Raw genomic sequence first — 23,051 nt, 5'->3', positions numbered from 1 at the left:
AGTTTGAACCGGTTGACGATGAATCAGATTCATCGTTATATTGTGTTCAACTCTGAAGAGTTTCTCAATTTGCGGATGTAAGTAGTGTTTACATATTGAATCGGATTCAAATGATATAATTGATAATAACTAGTTTTTTAATTATATCCGCTGAATGTAGGATGCACAAAGACGCTATTAGACGATCATGCGTTAGGGGTCGCATCACAGACGCTCTGATTGAAGCCCAACATCACGAGCAGTTCTGCGAGTAGTACCGCGCATATGTAAGGAAATAGTGGTATTTTCGTATATAATATTTACTTATTTTCAGTGTCAATTTAAGATAGGGTTCGACAATATGCCGGTATTAACCGATGTATTCTTTTAATATATGAAATGATAACATAGGTTGATGGCCTTGACGATCAAGGTAGGGAGGAATTGGGGCTGCAATTGGTTATGTGCAGTAGAGGGTTGAAGGAGACGGTAGTGAAGTATAACAGGTACGTGGTAAACGGGAAACTGTTCCGCACGCTAGCCCATGATGTGGGAAGGAGGACTCAGAACAGCGGCGTATGTGTGCCAACCGTTGAAGGTGAAACCTACTACGGGCAGTTAACCGATGTGGTTGAGGTCGAGTACTACGATAGGACTACGTACGTCCTATTTAAGTGCAATTGGGCAGACCCCACGATGGACAGAGGATTTAGAGTCGACCATTATGGTTTAGCGTTTGTCAACTTCACTCACCTCGTCCACAGGGGAGAACTGCTTACTGACGAGCCTTACATGCTTACATCTCAGGTAGACCAAGTGTTTTATGTCGAGGATGAAAGGAACCCAAACTGGGTTTGTGCCGTGAGGACTAAACCGCGCAACGTGTACGATGTTGGTCAGGGGGAAGGGAGTAGTGATGCAGATAATGCATATCACGAGTGTGTACCGATCATATTACCCACTGATGACCTGCATGATATGAATGATGAATTCGATCACGACAGGCCCGACATTGATCCAATTGAAGTTCCTGTTATACAATGATTGCTATATTTATTATTGGTACAATTTCCTTAAACTCAAAGTACTTTCTTAGTTTGCATAGAACTCATTGTATATTATGCATATTCTTTTTTAATATTAAAATTAAAACGAATTTCAAATAATTTGTCTCACATTTGTTCGCAGGTTTCGATGGACCAGAGACCCCCTACTTGCACACATCGTGCACCACGCCTACCCGTGCCTTGCACGACTACATCCACACCGGCGATGTCAGCGGCACTACATACCACACCGTGGCCACACCACCCGGACGCCGTTTACAGACCATTGCCCCCGGGTATGGCGGGGATGAGCAGGTCAGATCCCGGGCAGACGAGCACAGCTGGATATTCTCCTTCTCTATACCCGCCTACGTCCACACCAGCGATGTCAGCGGCACTACATACTACACCGTGGCCACACCACCCGGACGCCGTGTATAGACCATTGCCCCCGGGTACGGCGGGGATGAGCAGGTCAGATCCCGGCCAGACGAGCTCAGCTGGATATTCTCCTTCTCCATACACGACGTTGTCGCAGTTGGGGCTGACCTCACCGGGTCATATTGATCGATGGTGGGCGCGAGAGTGTCATGATCTGAGCAGATTTCCGTTGTACTATCCACACACCCTTACACCACCTATGCCAGTCAACCCTGATAGTGAGACTCAGGATGACAGATTCCCGCTGCCACAGCGGGGGGGGATGCCTATGCCGGGTATGCGGTCGGGACAGCTGTCGGCACCGGCGGGGGGCCAGGGCCCGGCACCTGGGGAGAGCCTGATGCCTGTTTATGGACAGAGCCAGTTGCCGCTTCCTGGGGAGAGTCAGGACCCAGATGTGGGGGAGAGCCAGCTGCCCCGCGAGGGGGACGATGTGATGTTGGGTCTTGATCAGTTAGCCCATGATGTCCCCCAGGATATGCCTTCGGATGACGATCATGATGATGAGCATCACCCAGAGGATGAGGTAGGCGAGGAGCATGCTGGTGACCCAGCGACCGGGCACATAGCGTTCGACCATATTCGGCTGATGGGTAAGTACATTTTTATACATCATTATATCTTAATTTAGTAAGTTCGTATAATATTTAAATTGAATTCTTAATTTATTAATATAATTAAGTTATTTAGTGTTACTATATTAACGTTTTATATTTATTGACTAGGGTATAACCCAGACGGGAGCATCTATTTTGAGGTAATTAAGGACCCAGAGAGAAATTGAGTGCTCCCGAGGGGTAAGAAAGTTGTGTTGCAGTACAATGCTGCAACACAACCCGTGAGACGAGCATGCAATCGTTATAGACGGGCTGCGGGCAAGATGTTACGGAGCGGGTCCCACATTCACTTGCGGGACAAATGGGAAAAGGTAGATAAACAGATTAAGCAGGCGATGTGGGATGCCATAATGGTATGTGTATGAAACTAATATATGTATTTTGTGAAATTAAAGTTAAGATGATGTTTTTATTGAACTGCTAAAATTAATCATTAGATTGAATGTGCAGCAAGAATTTTATGTACCTGTATCCGTCGACCAATGCCTGGCACAGAATGAATTCTGGGGTGATATGGGCCGTAAGCACCGTTCGTGGAAGTCGAAGTTGAGGACCCAGCTAAATATTCGAGACGGTGACACGCCATTGACAATACGTGCGAGAATGCCAGATACGTTTTTTGATAAGTATGACCGAACGGATGTGGAGGACGTACTGCACGAGTGGTGCACAAAAATAAATGTGGTATGTAGGTCTTTCAATGTATTACTAAAATGTTGTGTTTTTTTAATAAACAGTTCATTCAATCATAGCACATAAGTAATTAAGTGTATCAATTCTTACATTTTTTTGGGAATGTTCAATGTAAAGGCGAGGTCTGAACGAATGAAGCGGCTGCGGGAGCAGAATGACATCCCCCATAGTCTGGGGTCCAAAAGTTATGCCAGATTTAATCACGATGAGGTATGGAACAATATGTAAAAACCCTAATTCTTATTTGTGCATAATTGTTCTTTCTTAACATTAAATGAATATCCAATGTTTGTTATATATTTATACTGTATGGCGACAGGCATCTATATCTGGCACGCCCCCCACTCGCGCCGAGTCGTTTGTGAAGACGCACACAAGGAAAGACGGCACTTACCTTAACGAGCGGACACGGGACCTATGCGTATGCTACTGTTATAGGTTATCGATTATTATTAGGTATGCGTGTGATAAAGTATTTATTAATTACCAGTGTTTTGTATGTTGACGACGTACATGAACGGATGACACAGAGTTTGTCCACTGATCCTGCTGCCTCGGACCCCGTCTCATCATATATGGTGCGTTGGGCACCTGGCGACGCGTACGAGCAAGCGGTTGGGCGACCCGAGTATGCGGGTAGGGTTCGGCAGGTTGGGCCGAACGTTACTCCTGTTCGCGGGACTTGTTTCTCGTATAGGGCCCGCACACGGGGGGGACCTGCCGAGGGCACGTCTCAGGATTGGGCTGCTCAGAAAATTGGGGAGTTGGAGGGCATAGTGCGGGCCGAGAGAGAGCGGGCTGACAGCATGGAGCAACGCATGCGACATTTTGAGGCCTTCATGTCCTCTACAGGATTATCGTTCGTATGCCCTGGTGCTCAGCAGTCTTCACCTGCACACGTAGGTAGTACGTCATCTGTTAGTAGTGCGCCTGCAGGTATGGTTCATATTATGTATACATTTAGGTTTATTTTTAATTTGTTCTCATTACTTGTTTAAATTTGCATATAATATTATATAGGTTAATTATTTTTATTACTTGCAGGTAATGCGACAACGGTTGGTCCGTTGTCACCTTCTGGACAATTGCTGAGCCAACAATCCCCTCTCGGGACTCCATCGCCCGTTACACCATCTCTTGCGGGACAATCGACAGTTGGCGAGGTCACGCCTGGGACTGCACCTCGTGATCCGCAGCGACGTCCTCCAGATTTGTAGATATTTTGTAAAAAAATTTTTTTGTTAGTAACGAATAACTTTATTAAATCAAGATTTTCAAATTTGTTGATATTGTTGTGTAAGTAGTTATTGTTAGTAATGAATATATTTATTAGTACATGGTATTCGAATTTTTAAATATTGTTGTTTTGATTAATTTGTGCAATTTAATTTTGTGATATTTTTGGATAAAATAAATTTGGAGAATTTTAGTAAATATATATATATATATATATATATATATATATATATATTTGGCCGCGTGTATTAATGTACACGCGGCAAATTGGCCGCGTGTATTAAAATACACGCGGCCAATTGTGCATTTAGCGTTCCCCAGGTTCGCCGCGTGTATGTACGCGGCTACTTACACGCGGCCAACAGTTAGCCACGTGTACAGTGACCGTACACGCGACGAACTGCAAGTGGCGAAATTCATGTTTTTTTGTAGTGTAAACAGGGGTCTTCAACTGTTTGGATTAGCTGGAGCTTTTGAACCTTTGTTTTAATTCTTTGTTTGTGTCTTATTGTTGTTTCCCCTTAGCCATTTGAGCTAATGGTGGTTTTGGTCATTCCTGGTTTTTCAGTGAAGGTTAAAGTCTCCCAACCCTTAGGGTTTTGTGGAGTTGTTGTCTCCTTGGTGTCGATCCGGTGGGGTTGGTTGTTGGTGTGCTTTTTGGCAGTTTACTTTGTGTGGATCAATCTTGTCATTACTTTTAGTCCAGAATGTGTGACCGACTCCCTCTTCAAGTAAAGGTTAATGTCACTGTAGAGGCATCATTCTAGTTGGCTAGGTCTTATTTGTAGCATTTCTGTCTGTAATTGTCTGAGTCTTTTGGCTCAGGTGGGGTATACACCTGTTTGGAGGTGTCTTGTGTACACCTATATGGTGGTTTGTTATATACCCTTCTTTTGATTAATGAAAGATTTATCTTTTCAGTCAAAAAAAAAAAAAAATGATTTATTGCGTTGGGATAATGTTTCATGTACGTATAACTTAATAACTGTAGTGTTTCTATGGGTTGACAATAAACATGCATGAAGATGTTTGTTTTATTGCATTGGATTGAATTAGTGATTTGGGTTTATTAACAGGTTAAAAAGAAAAAATTGTTTATACTAGAATTATAGTATAACCAAACGTTTTTAATTAATATTAATACAATTAACAGTGTTTTCAAAAAACACTTCTAAATTTAAATGCAAATTTCTCAGCATTTTTACTTATTTAGCAAACGCTGATAAATTTTTCAGCATATATAAAAACACCGAGAAATGTCTTCAAAGTTTCTCGACATTTATTCGATCTGCCGCGCATACTAAACTCAGAATTTGGTATGTGGATATATAGCTAGAAAATGAAAATTGAGCTTGATTAAGTATTCATTTTCAAATTAGATCCGTTGGACGCGATCTCAATCTGTCTACAAATTCATTAATATATAATATTCTGGTTTTAGAATAGACTCTTAGCACAAGTGCTTGTCACAGCTCTCAGTCACCGGCCAGCAAATAGCAATCCCGCCTTCCATCTTCCTTTTTCCCCCGACCGACGCATGATCCCCCCCCCCCCCCCCCCCCCGCGCGTGGCTCTTGCTTCTATGCACCCCACCTAATGTCCCTAAACCCTTTCGATGTGTGCCACGCGTCCCCCCAAATCCTCATCACCCCTCACATGTCCTCTTTTTTCTCTCTCCCCTCTCCTTAATTCCCTCGTTTACCTTACCGTTGCCCCTCTCTGTCCTCACCTCCCCTCCGTGCGATGACCCCTTTTGCCTAAGTCCTTTCCTCCATCACCCCACTCCACCGTCAGGTGAGCATAGAGCTAGAGGGTACATGGGTTTCCTATTTTTTCTTTTGGATGCCAGATCTTGTGAAGCCCTTTACGTTGACGAGATCAGCCTTTTTTGGGCTTCATCGTGGAGGCCTCTCCCACGTACTGCTTCTCAACTAACCAGTATGAGTGCACATCTCTCTGTCGCAGCCTTGCCTCTGTGGTCAGCCGTAGCGGGCCCATCTCTTGCAGCCTCTCAGAGTCCTCTACTTGTTCAGTTGCAGTGCAAAAACCACCATCCATGGTGGCCCATTTCTTAGCCTTTAAGCCAAAAAGTTTATGGACTGGGGTTGAGCCAATTTCCAGTTTTATTTATTTATTTATTTATGTTTTGTCTTAATTTGCCTTATACCGGTTGGGTTGGGTCCTTTGTGTTAAGCCCACTCTTGCTTTTGCTGGCTTTGTATCTATTCTCTTGAACCTTGCTTGTGTTGTTTATGTAATTTGTTGTAATGATATCTAATCTTGCTTAAAAAAGAAAAATAAAGAGAGAGAGAGAGAGAGAGAGAGAGAGATGAAAAATGGGAATAAAGGACACATATATCGGATGAGATGATGACAGTCGTTACTTTGTTTCGAAAGAAAGAGAGGTGATGAGTCTATAAAGGTATGAAACTCGGATGTGAATTTTGGTTTCTGGAGCGCCAAGACCTCAGGTAATGCTTATGAATAAGATGATGTAAAAGGAGACTTGTCTATTCACATGGCCTTCCACTGTTCGCGTCTTCCAAATATTAAGTATTTGTTGACTCAAAACTAAAGCGCACAGAGAGAGAGAGAGAGAGAGAGAATCACATACTCACATGGCTTTCTAGCCTTTCGTTCATCCTTCCTTAACCCCACTTTGTTTCCTTTTATCACTTGAAATGCTTGATACAGACTAAAAAAGTACGGGCTGGGACGATCCTTAATTATGTGGAAATCCAGCCGATTACACCAACCAATCTGCCTTCTTCCATGTGCTGGAGACTGCACCTATTAAATTAATATTCTTTTTTATGTACTTTATTAGCTTGATGTATTAAATTAATATTCTTTTTAGAGCAGCTACCCCATCATTCATACAATGAAAATGCCCATAAATAGATATATAAGCATATGTACATAATTGGACAAGAATGAATTAGGAGAGTTCTGGAAGTCCTTAAAGATTGTAGTAAAAAAGAAGTGGCGAGCATGAAAAGGAAAGGCAGCCAAGGGACGGTTAATATATATATATATATATATAAGCATGCACATGGTAGAGCACTTAGGGGTCGACCCGAGTTGGATCATTATTGTGATAATTAAGGGTTGCATTTGCAGACAAGGATCCATAAACCCATGTTGCTACAAGTTGGCAAAGATGATTTGTTTCTTTTTTACTGAAGAAAATGGTAGGAGGGGGTGGTGGTTCCCACACCATCGAGGCATCGATCCACACCTGGAAAAGATATATATAGTCCAATATGAATGAATGTAGGGAGATTCAAAAATGATATACGTATAATTAATTGAAAGCATTTCTTTGTGTACACGTGTATGTGTTTTTAAAGATGAAACAAGGAACATACAACCAGCTGTACAAACTAACCAGAAACAGTATAGAGTAACTAGAACAGTAGAAATACAGGGAAATAAGTAAACAAAACAAGTAACATACCAAAAACGAGTATATTGTCGTTAGCAATATTAGAGCACTAGTAACAGTTACCTTATAATGATTCCCTTTCTTATATTTAGAAAAAATTTTAGAAAAAACCACAAAATAGCTTCCACAGCAGATGTCCTAAATATACATGTGGGCCTTAGGTAGCTACAGTAATTCCTTATGTATTGGGTAGCACTATAACTACTCAATACCTTATTTTAATAAAAAAAATATCTCTCTCTCTCTCTCTCTGGCTCTCTCCTCTCTGACTCTCTCCTTCGCACCTTCTATCTCACAACCAGCTGAACTAGCTTAAACGTTCTAGAACTTCCTTGCTCCTCCATTCAGAAACAACCAGATTTTCGAGACCTCTTGCATTGCATTACCTTAACGAAAATAAAAATGAAATAAAAAATGAAAAAGAAAAATTTCTCTTGTGATTTTGAATGAACCTTTCTCGGTGGAAGAAAGGGCATTCAATGGTTTTCGATGTATGATTGATGTTGGCCGGACGTGGAACGACGGCAAAGTTTTAAGTAAAAAAAAAAAAGTAACTACAATAGAAGTATGATTGATGATGGGCGTGGACTGTGGTGGGCACTCCACAATAGAAGTCTCCGAATCAAATCCATCATTTTCGTGCCGAGCAGGTTTCTAAACTGGGGATTAAGGAGGAGGCGAGCCAATCTTTTCCGGATTTCTTCGATAGCAGAAGGCGGAGAGTAGACAGATCGTTCTGGTGTTCTTTCCTAGCTTTTATCCTTCGTTTCAGAGAAGAAATGGACGGAGAAAACGATTTGGGCTACTGGTGGATCGAGTGTGACGGAGAAGACGAGAAATGGATGGAGAAGACAATTTGGTTGGAGAAATGGACGGAGAAGACGATTTGGGCCGCTGGTGGAGTGTGACAGAGAAGACGAGAGAGCAAGAGAGAGAAGAAAATAAATGAATAAAAAAATAAAAGTAGAAAAGAGAAAAAAGTATAAAATAAAAATAAAAAATAGTATTTAATTAATATAGGGAAAGATCAGAGAATTTATTGTTAAATATTTTTTTATAGAGAAGCAAAATGTAATTTTATTCCCTAAAGTTAGAAAAAATGGTTGGGTAATTGGTGTGACTGCTTATATCCACAGCCCAAAAAGATCCTCGTACATTGAAAAAAAAAAAAAAGAAAAAAAAAAAAGAAAAGGATCCTCGCGGTGGAGTAGGTGAAAGGGAATGCTAGGTGAAAGGGAATGCTACGTACTAGTAAAGCTAGTTGTAGTGGTCCTATTGGTGGGGTTGTAAGTGCGGCTAAAGACACTCATATACATCTTGGTTTATGGCTAACTTATGGAGGATTTGATAAGACTAAGAAAGACTTAATAATAATAGGGTCTCGTACAAGAGCTGAAAGACAAAAAACACTAAGGGCAGGATATATTGTGTGGCCCAAATCTAGATCTGGAAGCCTCTAAACACCAAAAGTGGACGCCACATGTAGATCCAGAGGCACTAAGTTGGAGGAAGTTGAGATTGGCTGCATATATAATAGCAAAAATGGCAACGACACGTGGGGAGCATGCGCAGAGGCAGGAACTGGTAGAGGAAAGCGTGGGTGGGGAAAGATGAGGGAGTGTGGCAAATTTGACTTCCAGTACCACAACTTAGGAGTAAAAATACTAAAAACACTAAAGGGGGAAAGGGAAATTGAGAAATGGTGGGAGAGGGGAGTACATTAGGGTGCGAGGGAGGAGGGGATCGGAGGAGGGAATCGGAGAAGGGAAGAGCAGAAATGCGAAGCCCTTCCCTCCTCCTTATCGAAGATATGGAGATTGAGGCATTGTAGAGAGAGTCCAACTATAATGCCTCGTATAATTAATACTCATATTTGAATGAAAAAATAAAGCAATGATGGTAACCTACTATTTAACCTCTTGCACATTTTAGTATTACGAATACACTACTAAAATATCTTCAAAAGGAATTTTAAAAGAATTTTTTCATTATTAAAATCTATTTCAAACTTGTAGTATTTGAACAATTGTCTTCAAACGATCAAAGTTGGATTCGAACGATCGTACTACAATGATCAAAGTTTTCAAATAATGTTCGATCTATTCAGACAATTTTTGTTTTTTCTTAAAAAAGGACGCCACATCCATCCTTATCCTTCCAGCTCGCCTACATAAAGGACATTACGTCCATTAAACCTCATTTTCACTCCTACAATCCAGAAAAAAAAACCCCAAACCGAGAGAGAGAGAGAGAGAGAGATTTCATCCTCAAAGCTTGGGGACCTTCTACTTTGACATGAGAAGCTTAATCTATACCTTTAATATTTTATTTTTCAAGCATATTTGCTTATGCTTAGCTAATTTAAACAAGGGGTTAAATTATGGTGCATAAAAGTCACAACCTTTATACATTTTAAGCGATGCGTGAGTTCGGATCCAATGGTTATGTGCATGTTTATGAGTTTGTGGACTGTTGTGTTATGAAGAAGTTAGGTTATTGCATAAAATAGGACTTAAGGTTGATTTTAAAGTTTTTAGTTCCTGGCCTAAGGGAACAAACATTCTACCCTTGAAGAACGATCGTTCGGCCCTAGAAGGAAGAACGTTCGACCCTCGAGGAGAGAACGATCAATGACACCAGTCACCAGAGAATGGATAATTAGGGTTTTAATTACGGATAAGGGTTTCGACTGCTTAATTAGGCTTTTTCGTGTGTATATTAGGTTTCTTAGCGTGTTTAATATTAGATTATGATTTACAGTGATTTGGTAATAAGATATCCGAGAGTGAGGAGAATCGCCTGAGATAAGTAAATGTTTACAAAACTGTATTTTCTGAACATGCGATATGTTAATGAACTGCATGCTTTACTTTTCAAAATAATATGTCATGAGCCTACTAATTATTATAACATATTTATAACTACTTTAAATAGATATTTGTATACGTTTTCTAATAAGTGAACAATAATTTCATTGTATGACATGACATACTGTATTATGCAGAATAACGACCATGAGCTTACCATTATATGGATTTGACCTTATGGTCAAAGAGATTTACTTTTATTCTTGACCTTGGATCTAATCGTCTTTATTTGTAATGGATGCACCATGTATGAATAGGTCACCATGATGCATGGCTTTGCTAATAGCGTAGGCTACCTGAGGTGAAATTCAGTCAGGCTACTAGTATATAACAGTATGCAGCAATATCTAGGGTACGTACCGGTATTGTATTACAGGTCCTTCAGGACAACACTAACCCGAGCAGGAAGGAGTTAAGGGCCCGAGTATACCATATGGAGGAAAATTATGAGTACTTATATTTTAATATATATACTGCATAATTTTTCTTCATTAAAATAAGTGAATTGTCTATGGGATTACGCATACCTTATTTCAAAATAAACCAATCCCTTTATATAAGCATATATCAAAGTAAGATATGTACGTAATTCTTCTTCTTCTTTTTCTTTCTCTCTTCTTCTTCTTCTTCTATTTTTTTTTTTTTTTTTTTAATGCTTATTGGTATTCCAAAAGTACCTTTTCGAAGTCTTGTAGAGGAGTGAAGGCAACACCGAATATTTTGAAAAAAGTACCATGACGTTTTCTAGTTACTAATTTTGAGAATGTGAATGTTCTTAGAGGCTCTTTACATAAACAAGTTCCATAATAATTTATTTATTAAGTCATGGAGTTAGTTATTTTCTTCCACTTGTACGTGAAACACCTCTTCTTCTTTTCTTTTCTTTTTTTCTCGCAGTTTAGCATGTTGTCGAGCGAATGACTCGCATTTTCAGGTTTGCTTAAATAGATGTTAGTTATTAACATTTTAGTAATGTTTGTTTGGAATATCTAAGTCTATATTGATGATACATGATTTTGCTTAAGGTTATACGATTAGTTGTCTTAGATCATTTTTGTTTCTTTCTGTTTTCCGCTCTAGTATACTCTGATTATTAGTTAGACATAGTGAATTCAACTAATTACCAACTATATAATTAGTTTGAATGAACTATGAGTAACACTCTAAGTTAAGTAAATTTAATTATTTAATTTTGGAGGTGTTACGCGAACAAATCATTAACCTTAAAAGCATTTCTTTGTTAGGACTTAGCCGGAAAGCAAGCCCAACAAAAATTGACCTTAAAGCATTTCTTTGTTATATAGTAACCCACGCTGCTGCTATCTTGCCGAAATGCAAAGCCCTTATTACATTTCCGTTGGTCGTTCTAATATGTTGCATTTGTTCTTCTATTTTCATGGGAAAGTATATTAATTATGATCACCACTTTCACCAAATATAGGTACACACTTATACCTTAATTATCTTATAAAGGGTGAAAAATAAATTTGAACCACAAATTTTGAAGTTCATAACTTCATTTAATTTGGACTAGAAAATCTACAGTCGATCATGAGTTTAAGAAATGCTAGGTGTACTTAAACTTTTACAAAAGAAAGCTTACAAACTGACGTGGAGCCTCTCTTGAGGCTCCACATCAGATTAATAATTAAATCAAGTTAAAACAAATTTTAATACATAGACAAAAATACCCCTTCATCTCCTGTTCAACCCACCCTCGGAAACCATTAGACCACCGGAAATTCAACACGCCGGCCACCACGTCTTCGACCCCGACCACCAGAAACCCAGCACCCTGACCCACTGGAAAAAAACACAGCATCCTAAACAATCTAGGGCTCGACCACGACCCCGACCATGCTCTTGGTCGGCGAAGAGCCAAATCCCGACCGAGATCCGGGCGTGGCTGGATGACGCCCAGCGCCACTGGTCGTGATTGGAGAAATCACGGAGCAAGCCGAAACCCCGACCACGCTTTTGGTCGGCGAATAGCCAAATCCCGGCCGAGATCCAACCGGGGATGGGCTGGATCCCGCCAGTTTGGCCGGGATCCAGAGTGGCTGGATGACGCCCAGCGCCACTGGCCGTGATGGAGAAATCACGGAACAAGCCGGAAACTCCGAACCGGCAGTCCGGCGAGATGTTTGGCTACGGAACAAGGTGGTCTTCTGTCCGGCGAGTCGTCCGGCCACAGATTAAGGGGGTCTTCCGTCCGGCGAGTCGTCCGGCCACGAGTGGTCTTGAAATAATGGATTTTGTTACAAGGGCATTTTCGTTTTTAAGTATGTGCCACGTCAGTATGTAAAGATCTCTTTGTAAAAGTTTAAGTACCCTTGGCATTTCTCCATGAGTTTTAAAATGAGATGATTTAGAAATTTAAGACTCATGTAAGACATGTTTTTGCGGAAGATAAGTACAACAACATAACAGAAAAGTAGTTATAACGAGTTTCAAGCTAGCCACAAGCAAGAAGGAAAAGAGTTCTCAAGTTTACATGGAATTTATATTTGCTTGCATGCTTTGTTCAATTGTTCTATACGCATGCTCATAATTTTAATTCAAATATATCTCTTTGATTTCTTAACGGGATTTAATTAGAAGGAATATGCTAATATTTTCTTCTACTTCTTCGATCATATTTCCTTTTCATCGTCATCCTTATTATTGTTATTATTATAATTTCTCAGTTATTTCTAATTAAATCCATATTATAATTAACATGCCAATATTGGTGTTACATGTTACGTGGCATGTGGTCATTGGAGCTATGTAGTTTAAAGTGTTAAATTAATTGTTAGTAATGTATTTTAAAAGAGAAATCCTAGGGGTGTACCAAATTTAATTTTTACCAAGAGAGATATGTACTTAGATGATGTTGAGTTTATTTATTGGAGATGATAATAACAATTAATAAAAAGAAATATGTTATGGGTACCAATGAATAAGCTCCACATCATCTTAGTATCAATCTTTTGATAAAAGATTTGGTACCTCTAACATTTGTCATTTTAAAATAATCTTAGTTTTTAAGTGGACTTAAAAACTACTGCACAAGTCCCCTTGGGATTTAGATCCTTTGCAATTTCTTGGAATTGTAAGGATCTCAATTATAAGGATCTAGGCCGTTCATTTTGAATGAACCGCCTGGAAAGCAACACAAGTAATAAAATAATGAAAAAACAAGAACAAAAGAAAGTAATAGGTGGCCAGACCACCCCTTTACCCTTAAAGGGGCTAGTCCGCCGCCCAAAGGTGTGGTTGGGGTGGGCTGGCACCCCCTTCGAAGGTGAGCGGGTGATCTATAAGACTGTAATACTCCGATTAAGAAAAATACATAAATAAAATAAATTATAGAGATTTTAGGTGTTAAAAAATATAATCAATAATAAAATGAGTCTGTGGTATGTGCGAACACTACAAAAAAATCACCATTTCTAGACAGTTTTAAACCGTCCATAAATGGTAAAAAACCGTCTGGAATAAAGTCTAGACGATTTTTCATGGACGGTTTAAAACCGTCCACAATTTTTCGTCCAGAATTCGGATTCTGGACGGTTTTGCCCAAACAGTCCAGAATTAATAATTAATTAATTAATTTTTTTTTTGTAGTATTTTAATTAATGATATAATGGTATTATATTCATTTTAGTCCAGAATTAATAATCTCTCTCTTTCTCTCAGTTCGCAAGCCCCATATTCAGTTCCACAATCTCTCTCTCTTTCTCTCAGTACGCAGAACGATTTCTTGCCCCTTTGATGAACCACATTCTTGCTCAGCCTCACTCTGCACCGACAACAAATTGCAAACAATTCAAACCAATTAACTAGAACAAAATGAACAAAAATCATAAATACCCAAACCTTTTTCCCTCTCTGAACGACAATAAACAATATTCAAAACCCACAACATTCAGAACAACAGCAACAAAGCAGATCTACAATAATGGACAAAGACTATTGAGAACAACATCAAACAAAGCAGATCTACAACAATATACATCGGCTTGCGACAGAGAAAGAGAGAGGAAATTAGATCCGGTTGGAAATCTGTCAACCCACGCACACCGGCCAGCGATAGAGAAAGAGAGGAAGAGAGATCCGGCCAAAAATCCACGCACAAAGGCCGAAAATCTATCAACCCACGCCAACCCATGCACACTGGCCGACGACAGAGAAAGAGAGAGGAAGAGAGATCTGGTACCCACGCACACCGACTGGCAACAGAGAAAGAGAGAGGAAGAGAGATCCGGCCAGAAATCCACGCACACCGGCCGGATCTCTCTCTGTCAAACCCAGAAATCACATTGCCAATTTGGTTTAGCTTCAAACAACACAAATGTAAACAAAAAATTAAGAACCAAGGGCTAAAGAGGGATAAAATATACCTTGAAGAAACCCACATTTTTCAATCGCTCTCTCTCTCTCTCTCTCTCTCTCTCTCTCTCTCTCTCTCTCTCTCTCTCTCTCTCTCTCTCTCTCTCTCTCTCTCTCTCTCTCTCTCTCTCTCTCTCTCTCTCTCTTTGTGTTTCAGTCGAAAAAAAAAAAATGAAAAGAACGAAGAAGAAGGAAAGATGGGAGAAAAGATGAGAGAAAAAAAAAAAAAAAAAAAGAAAGGGAGAAAGAATAAAGAAGCAGGCGTTCAATTACATGCGCGCATTCACAAAATTTCTAAGTATATTATAGACAGTTTGGGACCAAACCGTCTGGAACATTTACAGACGGTTTTTTCAAACCGTCTGGAAATTTGTTTTGTTCCAACCTGTCCATAAAATTTTGGAACCGTCTGGAAATGTAAATTTTTGGACGGTTTGGTCCAGACCGTCTATAAATTTATAGACGGTTTGAATAAAACCGTCCGGAAATTTACATTTCCAGACGGTTTTGTACAAATTGTCTAGAATTTTATGAACGGTTCTAAAAAAACCGTCTCTAAAAATTTAATTCTAGACGGTTTTAGAAACCGTCTACAAAAAAAGTCAATAATTCATCTTTTTTTTTTTTTGGTAGTGGAATAACGAAGATTTGGGAATGTGAGTGTTTGGCTAGTGGATAGGAGACACTGAATGCTCGTTTTCTGTTTAATAAAACAAGTATAGGCGATTTTGATTGATCGAAGGTTGGGTTTCATCAATCAAAAATGAATTCTTGACGTGGTAGGATCATGTAGATGGGTTAGTGAGATCGAGCGACTATAGTTGGATTTGGGTTAGTTTGATCCATCGAAGATTAATTCCAATAGATTGAGAATGACATCTCCAAGTGGTAGGATCACACAAATTTAGTATGTGAGATCAGATGATTGAGATTGGACTTATCAGACTGTTCAATCGAACTAAAATGTGATCAATCGAATAGTGGTCATTATTCTTATAAGGTAAAATAGTGGTCGGTCACTCCTCAAATGTTATTCAAGGAGTGGCTAGTCGTTCATTTGCTTCTTTTATTTTTTCAAGGTTGATGTAACACAATCTAACGTGCGACCTGGATCCAAAGAATTGCAACCCCTACAATTCCAATGAATTGCTGGAGAATAAGAATCCCCTTCTTTGTATTGTTTTTTATATATGTCCGTTTTCTTTGGAACTTTTTTTTTTTTGGGGGGGGGGGGGGGGGTGGGGGGAGAACTACACTTTACCTCCTTAATGTTTCACGCATTTTTCAATCTTACCTCCAAAGTGAAAAATTTGCAATAGACCCCAACAAAATTTCTTAATTTTGCAATATAGCCTATCTGATATTCGGCCACCCCCATGTGCCCAAGTGGGGGTGGCTTCTAACCCTTTGGGGGTTGGCTTTGGCCACCCCTATTCGGCTGGTCTGAGGTGGCGAACCACCGCCACGTGGCCAAATGAGAGTAGGGGTGAGCAAAAACCCCCGCACCCGCCCCGCCCTTAAAAACACGGTATTTAGTTTTTTTTTTAGGGGTACGAGTTGGATTTTAACCAACCTGTGTGAGGCGACGCGAGTTGCGAGTTTAAGTTATTTTTTTCCCCGGATCCCCGCCCTGCATTTGGTACCTTAACAAGTGCTTATATTCAGTTGGAATGTGAAGTAATGATTACATTAACAACTACTTCTTGCCCCCAACATTACCCAACAAAACGCCTATATACTCCAACTCAATTCGTTCAAGTTCTTGTCTATCAATATTCTTAGCAAATAAAGGTGCAAAATCTGATATTTTCACTTAATCTCCTTGAACTTTTATCACATTTACAATTAATTATCCTCATTTTTTCCTCATTTTTTTTTTTTTTTTTTTTTTGTGATTTGTTCGAATCTGATTTTCTTGTTTGGTTCCTTAGAAAATCTAGCTTTGGTTTGGTTTCTCATGTTTCTAGATCAAGGTTTTAAACCCGCCCTGCCCCGTACAACCTACACCCCCCGATCTGCATCACCCTGCCCTGCTCACCCCACACAGCACGAATTCTCCCTTTTTTGTGCGGTTTGCAGGTGTGATTTTCGCAACCCGCAGGGGTGCCGGGTAGGGCCAAAAAGGGGGGAAAACGGCCCCTCCCCGCCCCATGCTCTCCCCTACATGGGAGGTGGCAAACCACTGCCTAAGGGTTTGGGGTGGCCGAACCACTCCCATGGGCCATTGGGGTAGTTTGCCACCCCATAGTCGGGCTAAATGGAGGTGGCTAGCCACCCCCAAATTAATGGTCCATGGGGTGGCTTCGGCCACCTCCCATTTTTTTTGTTTTTTTAATCGTTTTTTTTTTAGGGATATTTCGAGAATAATTGTTCTTAAAAACCCACATGTGTTGCAAGTGGGTCTATTTCTGTCAAAAATGGACTTAAGTAACGTATGGGCACATTGAAATTTTTTAAAACTTTGTTAAAGTGCATTGCAATTTTTTTCACTTTTAAAGCAAGATTAAAAAAGATATGAAACATTGGGGGTAAAGAGTAGTTTTCCTCCTCTCTTTTTTTATTTTTTTATTTTTTTGTATTTTTGGTCTGGCGTAATCCTACTATGGCAATGGCAATGGGAAGTGAGGAGAAGACAACAACATGACAAACATTGTAGAAAAAGAAATTAGGTAATTAGAGTTATTACAATTTGAATAGCAAGAATATGAATTTCTGGATACCCAGTACTGTCTTCATCCAAACAAAGCAAGGAAGAAAGGAAGCAAAGCTTAATTTAAAAGAAAAAAAAATAGAAATTAAAAACGAGAACTTAAACATCTGCTTCAGCTTTCAAAACTATCTGCTTTTGACTCTCTTACTCTCCATGCTCGTGTATCTCGTCGATGACGATTATGATGTTGTTGCTGCTGCTGCTGCTTGGCAAGCTTATTTGTCTGTCTCAATCCAAATACTTCTCCCGTTGTGCCTTTGAAACGGTTTATTCGCCAACAAATCAATAAATTAGAAAAATTTGGTACAAGTACTGATCACTGCGTCATCCAAGATTTCCCAATTCCCAACTTAACGAAGCTATTCTACAGAGTACCGACAAGTACAAGAAGATGATGGTGATGGAAGTTAGAAAGAATTAAAATTATCAGGTTTTCAACTCGGACGTCATCGTTATCTTCTTATGCTTCTGAACCCATAGATACGTCCATATATGGTACACTTTTGGCGAGGAGGACCTCATGACCGGCTACGAAAGCATTGCTACCAGCCTACCAAGACGTACTACTGAACCACGGCCAAAAAGGAGGCCGGTGCCCCATTTCCTCCCCCATTAGGCTGCCCTGCGTTCTGTCTCTGAAATTCTATCTTATAAGCCATCTTCCTCTCCTCTTCTAATTCGTCATCCTCGTCCTCGTCCTCATCTTCATCTTCCTGATCATCCTCTTGATCAATATTAATGTCACTATCAGCTTCCTCAATTTTATCATAGTCATCTACTATTAATTGTTGTTGACGTCGATGCTCCTGGTGCTCCATTAACTCCTTCACAATGTCTTCTGGCTTCAAGTAGGAAAACAAGAATCAGCATATATATATATATATACACATATTTCTCTTGGCGCACATACAGTGGTAATTAATTAAGTGATCGAGTACGTGAGATCCCTCATGGCAATAGTAAGTATATATTAAACTACAGGGATTGAGTTTACCTTCTTGGGTGCCCCTCCAATTCCTTCTCCAAGGAGGCTTGCTGGCAAACCAATGTTGCTTGCCTGGGCCTGTGAATCTGTACTAGCTTTGTTTTTGTTTTCTAATTCAGTACTAGCAAGTGCTTCTTGCGGTTCTGGTATTGGCATAATTGCTGGGGCATCGTGTGGATCCAATTTGATGTTCTCTTGTTGCTCTTCTGGCCGATTCTGGTTAAAAGAAGTACTGTTATTGCCGCTGACGCTTCCACCACTGCTAGACGCGCCAAGTATTTTTTTCTGATAAAGAGCATCCAGTTGGTGAAAATAAGGGCAGGTTTTGGCATCTTCGGGGCGTTTCTTGTTGCTTTCCTTTACCTTCTTGTAGTACTTATTGATGTTCTCCCATTTTTCCTTGCATCTCTTGGCACTCCTCTTGTAGCCCATCCGCAGCATCCCTGCGGAAATTTCTTCCCAAAGTGGGCCCTTGGGCCCTGCCTCTTGGTACCTCGGTTCAAGCCCACTCCTCAACCTTATGAGTGCAAGAACCTCTGCCTTGGGCCATCTCGAGGAAGTTGCTTCAAAGATCCCTCCTCCACCACTCATATCCTGTGGGGGCACCTGTTGTTCTGGGATGGCCATCACTACTTGGGCATTTTGAGGAGAACGTTGGTGAAATTGTTGCTGTTGTTGCTGTTGATGATGATGTTGTTGTTGTTGTGATGGTGGTGGCGGCGTTGGCGTTGGCGTTGGTGTTGGCGTTGGCCTTGGCGTGGGGACAGGGGCCGCTGACACAGGCGGGGGTGGGGCAGCAGGAATATTGCTTACAGTAGGTGTAGGTAATTGGACAGTTTGGCCAGTAATGTTTTGTAGAAAAGCAACTATAGCGGCATCCCTAGAAGCAGAGATGGCCCGGTCCTGAGCCATGAGCTCGTGCTCGCGGGCCAGCCTAGCCATCTCTTGCCTCTTCCAAGCTTCTTCTCTTATCATCCTGTCTTGGTCTCTCTTCTCTATTACCTCTAGAAATCTTTGCTGCATGACTTCTTGTTTGTGCATTACCTGTTTCATTAGATTCTCGAAAAACTCCATCATCCTACGGGTTCCAGAACTACTGCCCGCTCTTGATGATCCCCGTTTACGCTTGCGGCTGCTACCGACGTTAGATGGCTCCCCTTCTAGGCTCTCTTCCTCCTCGTCGTCCTCATCATCGGAGCCCGGAGAAGACGAGGAGCTATTCGATGAGAAGCTGATACCTATTGGCGGGGGTGCCGCTGCTGCTGCAGGAGTTGTGGCGGATCCAGACACGGCAGCTGGTGCAATCACTGCCGCACTCGGATCGGGAGGAAACATTCCGACACCTGGAGGGGCTTGGGGAACTCTGATGGAGGAGATTGGCATAGGGTTGCTGATCAGACCGCCGATCCCGATGCCGATGCCGATCCCAGTGGAAACAGGAGAAATCACTGGGTTGATGGTAGTGGCAGTAGTTGTCGCGGGCGGCAGTACGAAGGAAGCTGAGGCGTTATTGCCGGTGGCGCTGCTACTGGCAGCTGAGCTATGGAGAGCCTCAAGCTCGCTGAAGAATTTGTAGCTCTTCCCATCTTGACGACCAGCTCGGCCTTCCTTTGTTCGCTTGTAGTACTTGTGGACGTTCTCAAATTTTTCCTTGCATTTCTTGGCACTCCGTTTGAATCCCAACTCCGCTAGCTTCCTGCCACCACCCCGAATTTTACTTGCATAAATAGATTCACTCAATACTATCACAATTCAAATTGTTTAAAAAAAAAAAAAAAAAAAAATCATCTCTCGTCGGGTTCAGGAAATTAACAAAAAAAGTGCTACATAGAGAAAGATGGAAGAGAGAGAGGGAGAGAGAGAAAAGTTGTGTTTCTCCTTTAAAAAAAAAAAAAAAAAAAAAAAACTAAAAATATATAAAAGAAGAATTCTTCTCGGGATTGAATATATTAATATCAATTGATTGTTCTTTCTCTCTAGGGTGGGATAAAAGGAAAGTTCACTGTTTCTGTGTATAAGGGGATTGGCTGGAAGACATGCAGCGGATCTGGGCCGTTCTGAAAAACATAAAAAGAAGAAAAGAGAGAGAGAGAGAGAGGGGATGCCCAGCTAGCTCGTGAACCGTGAGGGCAAAGAGATAAGAACCCATGTGCGTTTTTGTGCGGGGAATGAGAGTGCGTGCGTGAGAGAGATCTTGAGAGGGAATTTCTGCTAGCCTGCCCATCAGTCCATTCCATGATCTTGGAGGACAATGCGTTCTAATAAAGAAAAAGGAGTTTTCTTTTTTCCTTTTTTTTTTTTTTTTTTTCTTTAATTATTGTAGAATTCTTCTGGAAATGAAAGGAAGTAAGGAAGGGGTTGAATTATTATTACCTAGAAACATTTTCCCAGAGGGGACCTTTGAGGGTGGCGTCACGGAAGACAGCGTCCATCTCGGACCTAATTCTGAGAAGAGCTAGAGTCTCTTGACGAGGCCAGCGGTTCCCGCCGCCGACAACTCCTCCATCCCCCGCAGCGGCAGCAAGTGCATCCTCATCTGCACTCCCGCCCTGTAGAGGCATCAGTTCATCCAAATTCACAGCGGCCGAGGCAGGAGGCCGGCTGCTGATGGGCGAGGCCTCTTCTACTAGCTGAACTTGTCCGCTTTCCGTACCCATCGGCTGACCGGTTGCAGTAGCAGCAGCCAAGGCAGGAGCACTCATCTCGGATTTAGACCCTCCTCCTTGTTGCATCTTTAATTTCTCAATCGAATACCCTCCACTTGTGCCTAGATTTCCGAATTCTTTAATATAGATTGTTCTAGCGCTAGAAGTAGCGGCAAATGATCCACCGGATCTTCTTCATCTTCTTCTATACAATTCACTTGATTTCTCTCACCTTCCTTCCTCCCTCGTTCACTCAATCACTCACTCGTGATGAGAGGAGGCGGACGTGGCTTCTGTTCTGCTCGTGGAGGTGGTGGTCAGAATATCGAGAGAGAGAGAGAGAGAGAGCAAAGAGAAGTTGTGGTGAAAGGTGAGGGTTATGGGATGTGAAGAATGGAAATAAAGAGGACCATCGACAACTGGAAAGAAGAAAGCCAGAAAGTAAATTTCTATGAGTTAGTGCTAGCCTTCAGATTTGATCTTTATTCCTTTGTTTATAACTCTAATTTGAAACCAAAAGCTAAAATAAAATAAGATTCAAGGAAAAGCAAGCAGTAAAGAAGAAAGAGAGGATAAGCAGACGAGCATAATCATCATCATCAATTGCACTGCACTGGCCTGCCTGCCTGCCCAGACCTGCAAAAATGACTCAGAGAAAAAGAGAGAGAAATGGGCTGTGGGGAAGGAGATAAATGTAGAGAGAGAGAGAAATGAATGGCGATGACGATTATGAGGATTATGATGATTAAGAGAGAGAGAGAGAGAGAAAGCGAGAGAGATGATAAAACAAACGGGATGCTGTGTTGTCAGCAGCTCTCACTTTGCAGCTAATAATTGTTAAAACCCATTTACCCACAATATTGTACTACTTTTCAAACAATAAAAAACCAATATTTTTAGAGGAAATGGCAAACACTCCGTCGCGCACACTCACAAGTATTCCATCCATCATCCTTCGCAATGAAAATCCCATTGCTTCCTAATCCAATCATTTGTTCTACTAAATTGACCAAACACTCCAATTCTCGGTATACGTGGCGTTTCATAATTGGACTTTGTTTTAACTTTATGAAGAACTCACAGCAGCAAAGCTTTGCCCCCCTCTTCCCACAAGGGCCATAACAGATTCTTTTCTCTTTTATATCTTTTTCTAGTTCAAACTTCGACATTAAATTTTTTCTTATTTATTTAATATCAGTGAATGTTCAACTTTTTTTTTTTTTTTTTTTAAATTTTTTAACCCTATGCAATGCAATGCAATGCAATACACAGGATATATAGGGTGAGGATCTCAATCTCTTGATGGCTTTGTTCCATACCTTGGACACATTTTATTTTTATTTACGGTCTGTTTGGGTTAGCCAATTAATTCTCTAAGATAGATTATTACAGTGATTGTTTAACTTGTATTTCTTCAGTTGGAACAAACTGGAAGATTAATGAACTTGGAGGCACAGGAATCAGAATATCTACGCGCGCTCCAACTTAACCAGGGTTATAATGTAACCCAAATCAAACCACATGCTAAGATGTACTACAATCACTATTTTGGATAATTTATACTACAAAAACACGCAACACACGAATTGAAAACTCATGAAAATGATTAAAAAAACAATAATAATAATAAATAAATAAATAAATAAATAAAGACTTAAAATGGGGGATTCGGATCCCACATGTTGCAGCCAGTTAGCTTGAAGCTTGAAGAAGCCCCTTTGAGGCCTTAGCCTGCGGGATCAGTGCTCGTGTCAGATGACTTTAGTTTTAACAAAGTTGAGTTGTCGGCCCCATCTCCACCTGACATGCTTAAATAAGTTCCATGTGATTGGGGCGTCTTAGATTCCGTATTACCTCTTCACGCCGAGGTAAACGAATAATGTTAAAGAGTCCCCTTGTTTGTCTTGATGAGGCGCTTCCAGGCAACCCAATTTGGAAAACGTATAATCAGGAACCCAACCAAGTCGCCGATACATTGGCTAAAAAAGAGGGCTGCAACCTCATTCAGGACCT

General features: G+C 40.8%; 1 protein-coding gene across 2 annotated transcripts; it reads right to left on the bottom strand.

The window, feature by feature from the left end:
• Positions 1–17,339: 17,339 nt before the first annotated feature.
• Positions 17,340–21,798, bottom strand: LOC133854047 (trihelix transcription factor GTL1). Of its 2 annotated transcripts, none has more exons than XM_062290075.1 (3): positions 20,767–21,793; positions 18,403–20,089; positions 17,340–18,250 (listed from the first exon to the last, which is right to left on the bottom strand). In XM_062290075.1, the coding sequence occupies exons 1-3, from the start codon at positions 21,123–21,125 to the stop codon at positions 17,972–17,974; spliced, it is 2,325 nt and encodes a 774-aa protein (XP_062146059.1). In that variant the 5' UTR covers positions 21,126–21,793; the 3' UTR covers positions 17,340–17,971. The 2 variants fall into 2 exon arrangements, with proteins under 2 accessions (XP_062146059.1, XP_062146060.1); XM_062290076.1 differs by having other exon boundaries at positions 18,090–18,246; positions 20,767–21,798.
• Between the last annotated feature and the right edge of the window lie 1,253 nt (positions 21,799–23,051).

Source organism: Alnus glutinosa, chromosome 13 (assembly GCF_958979055.1).
Source record: "Alnus glutinosa chromosome 13, dhAlnGlut1.1, whole genome shotgun sequence".
Taxonomy (NCBI): domain Eukaryota; kingdom Viridiplantae; phylum Streptophyta; class Magnoliopsida; order Fagales; family Betulaceae; genus Alnus; species Alnus glutinosa.
The sequence above is the reverse complement of the archived record's forward strand: the minus strand, read 5'-3'. Positions and strand labels throughout refer to the sequence as shown.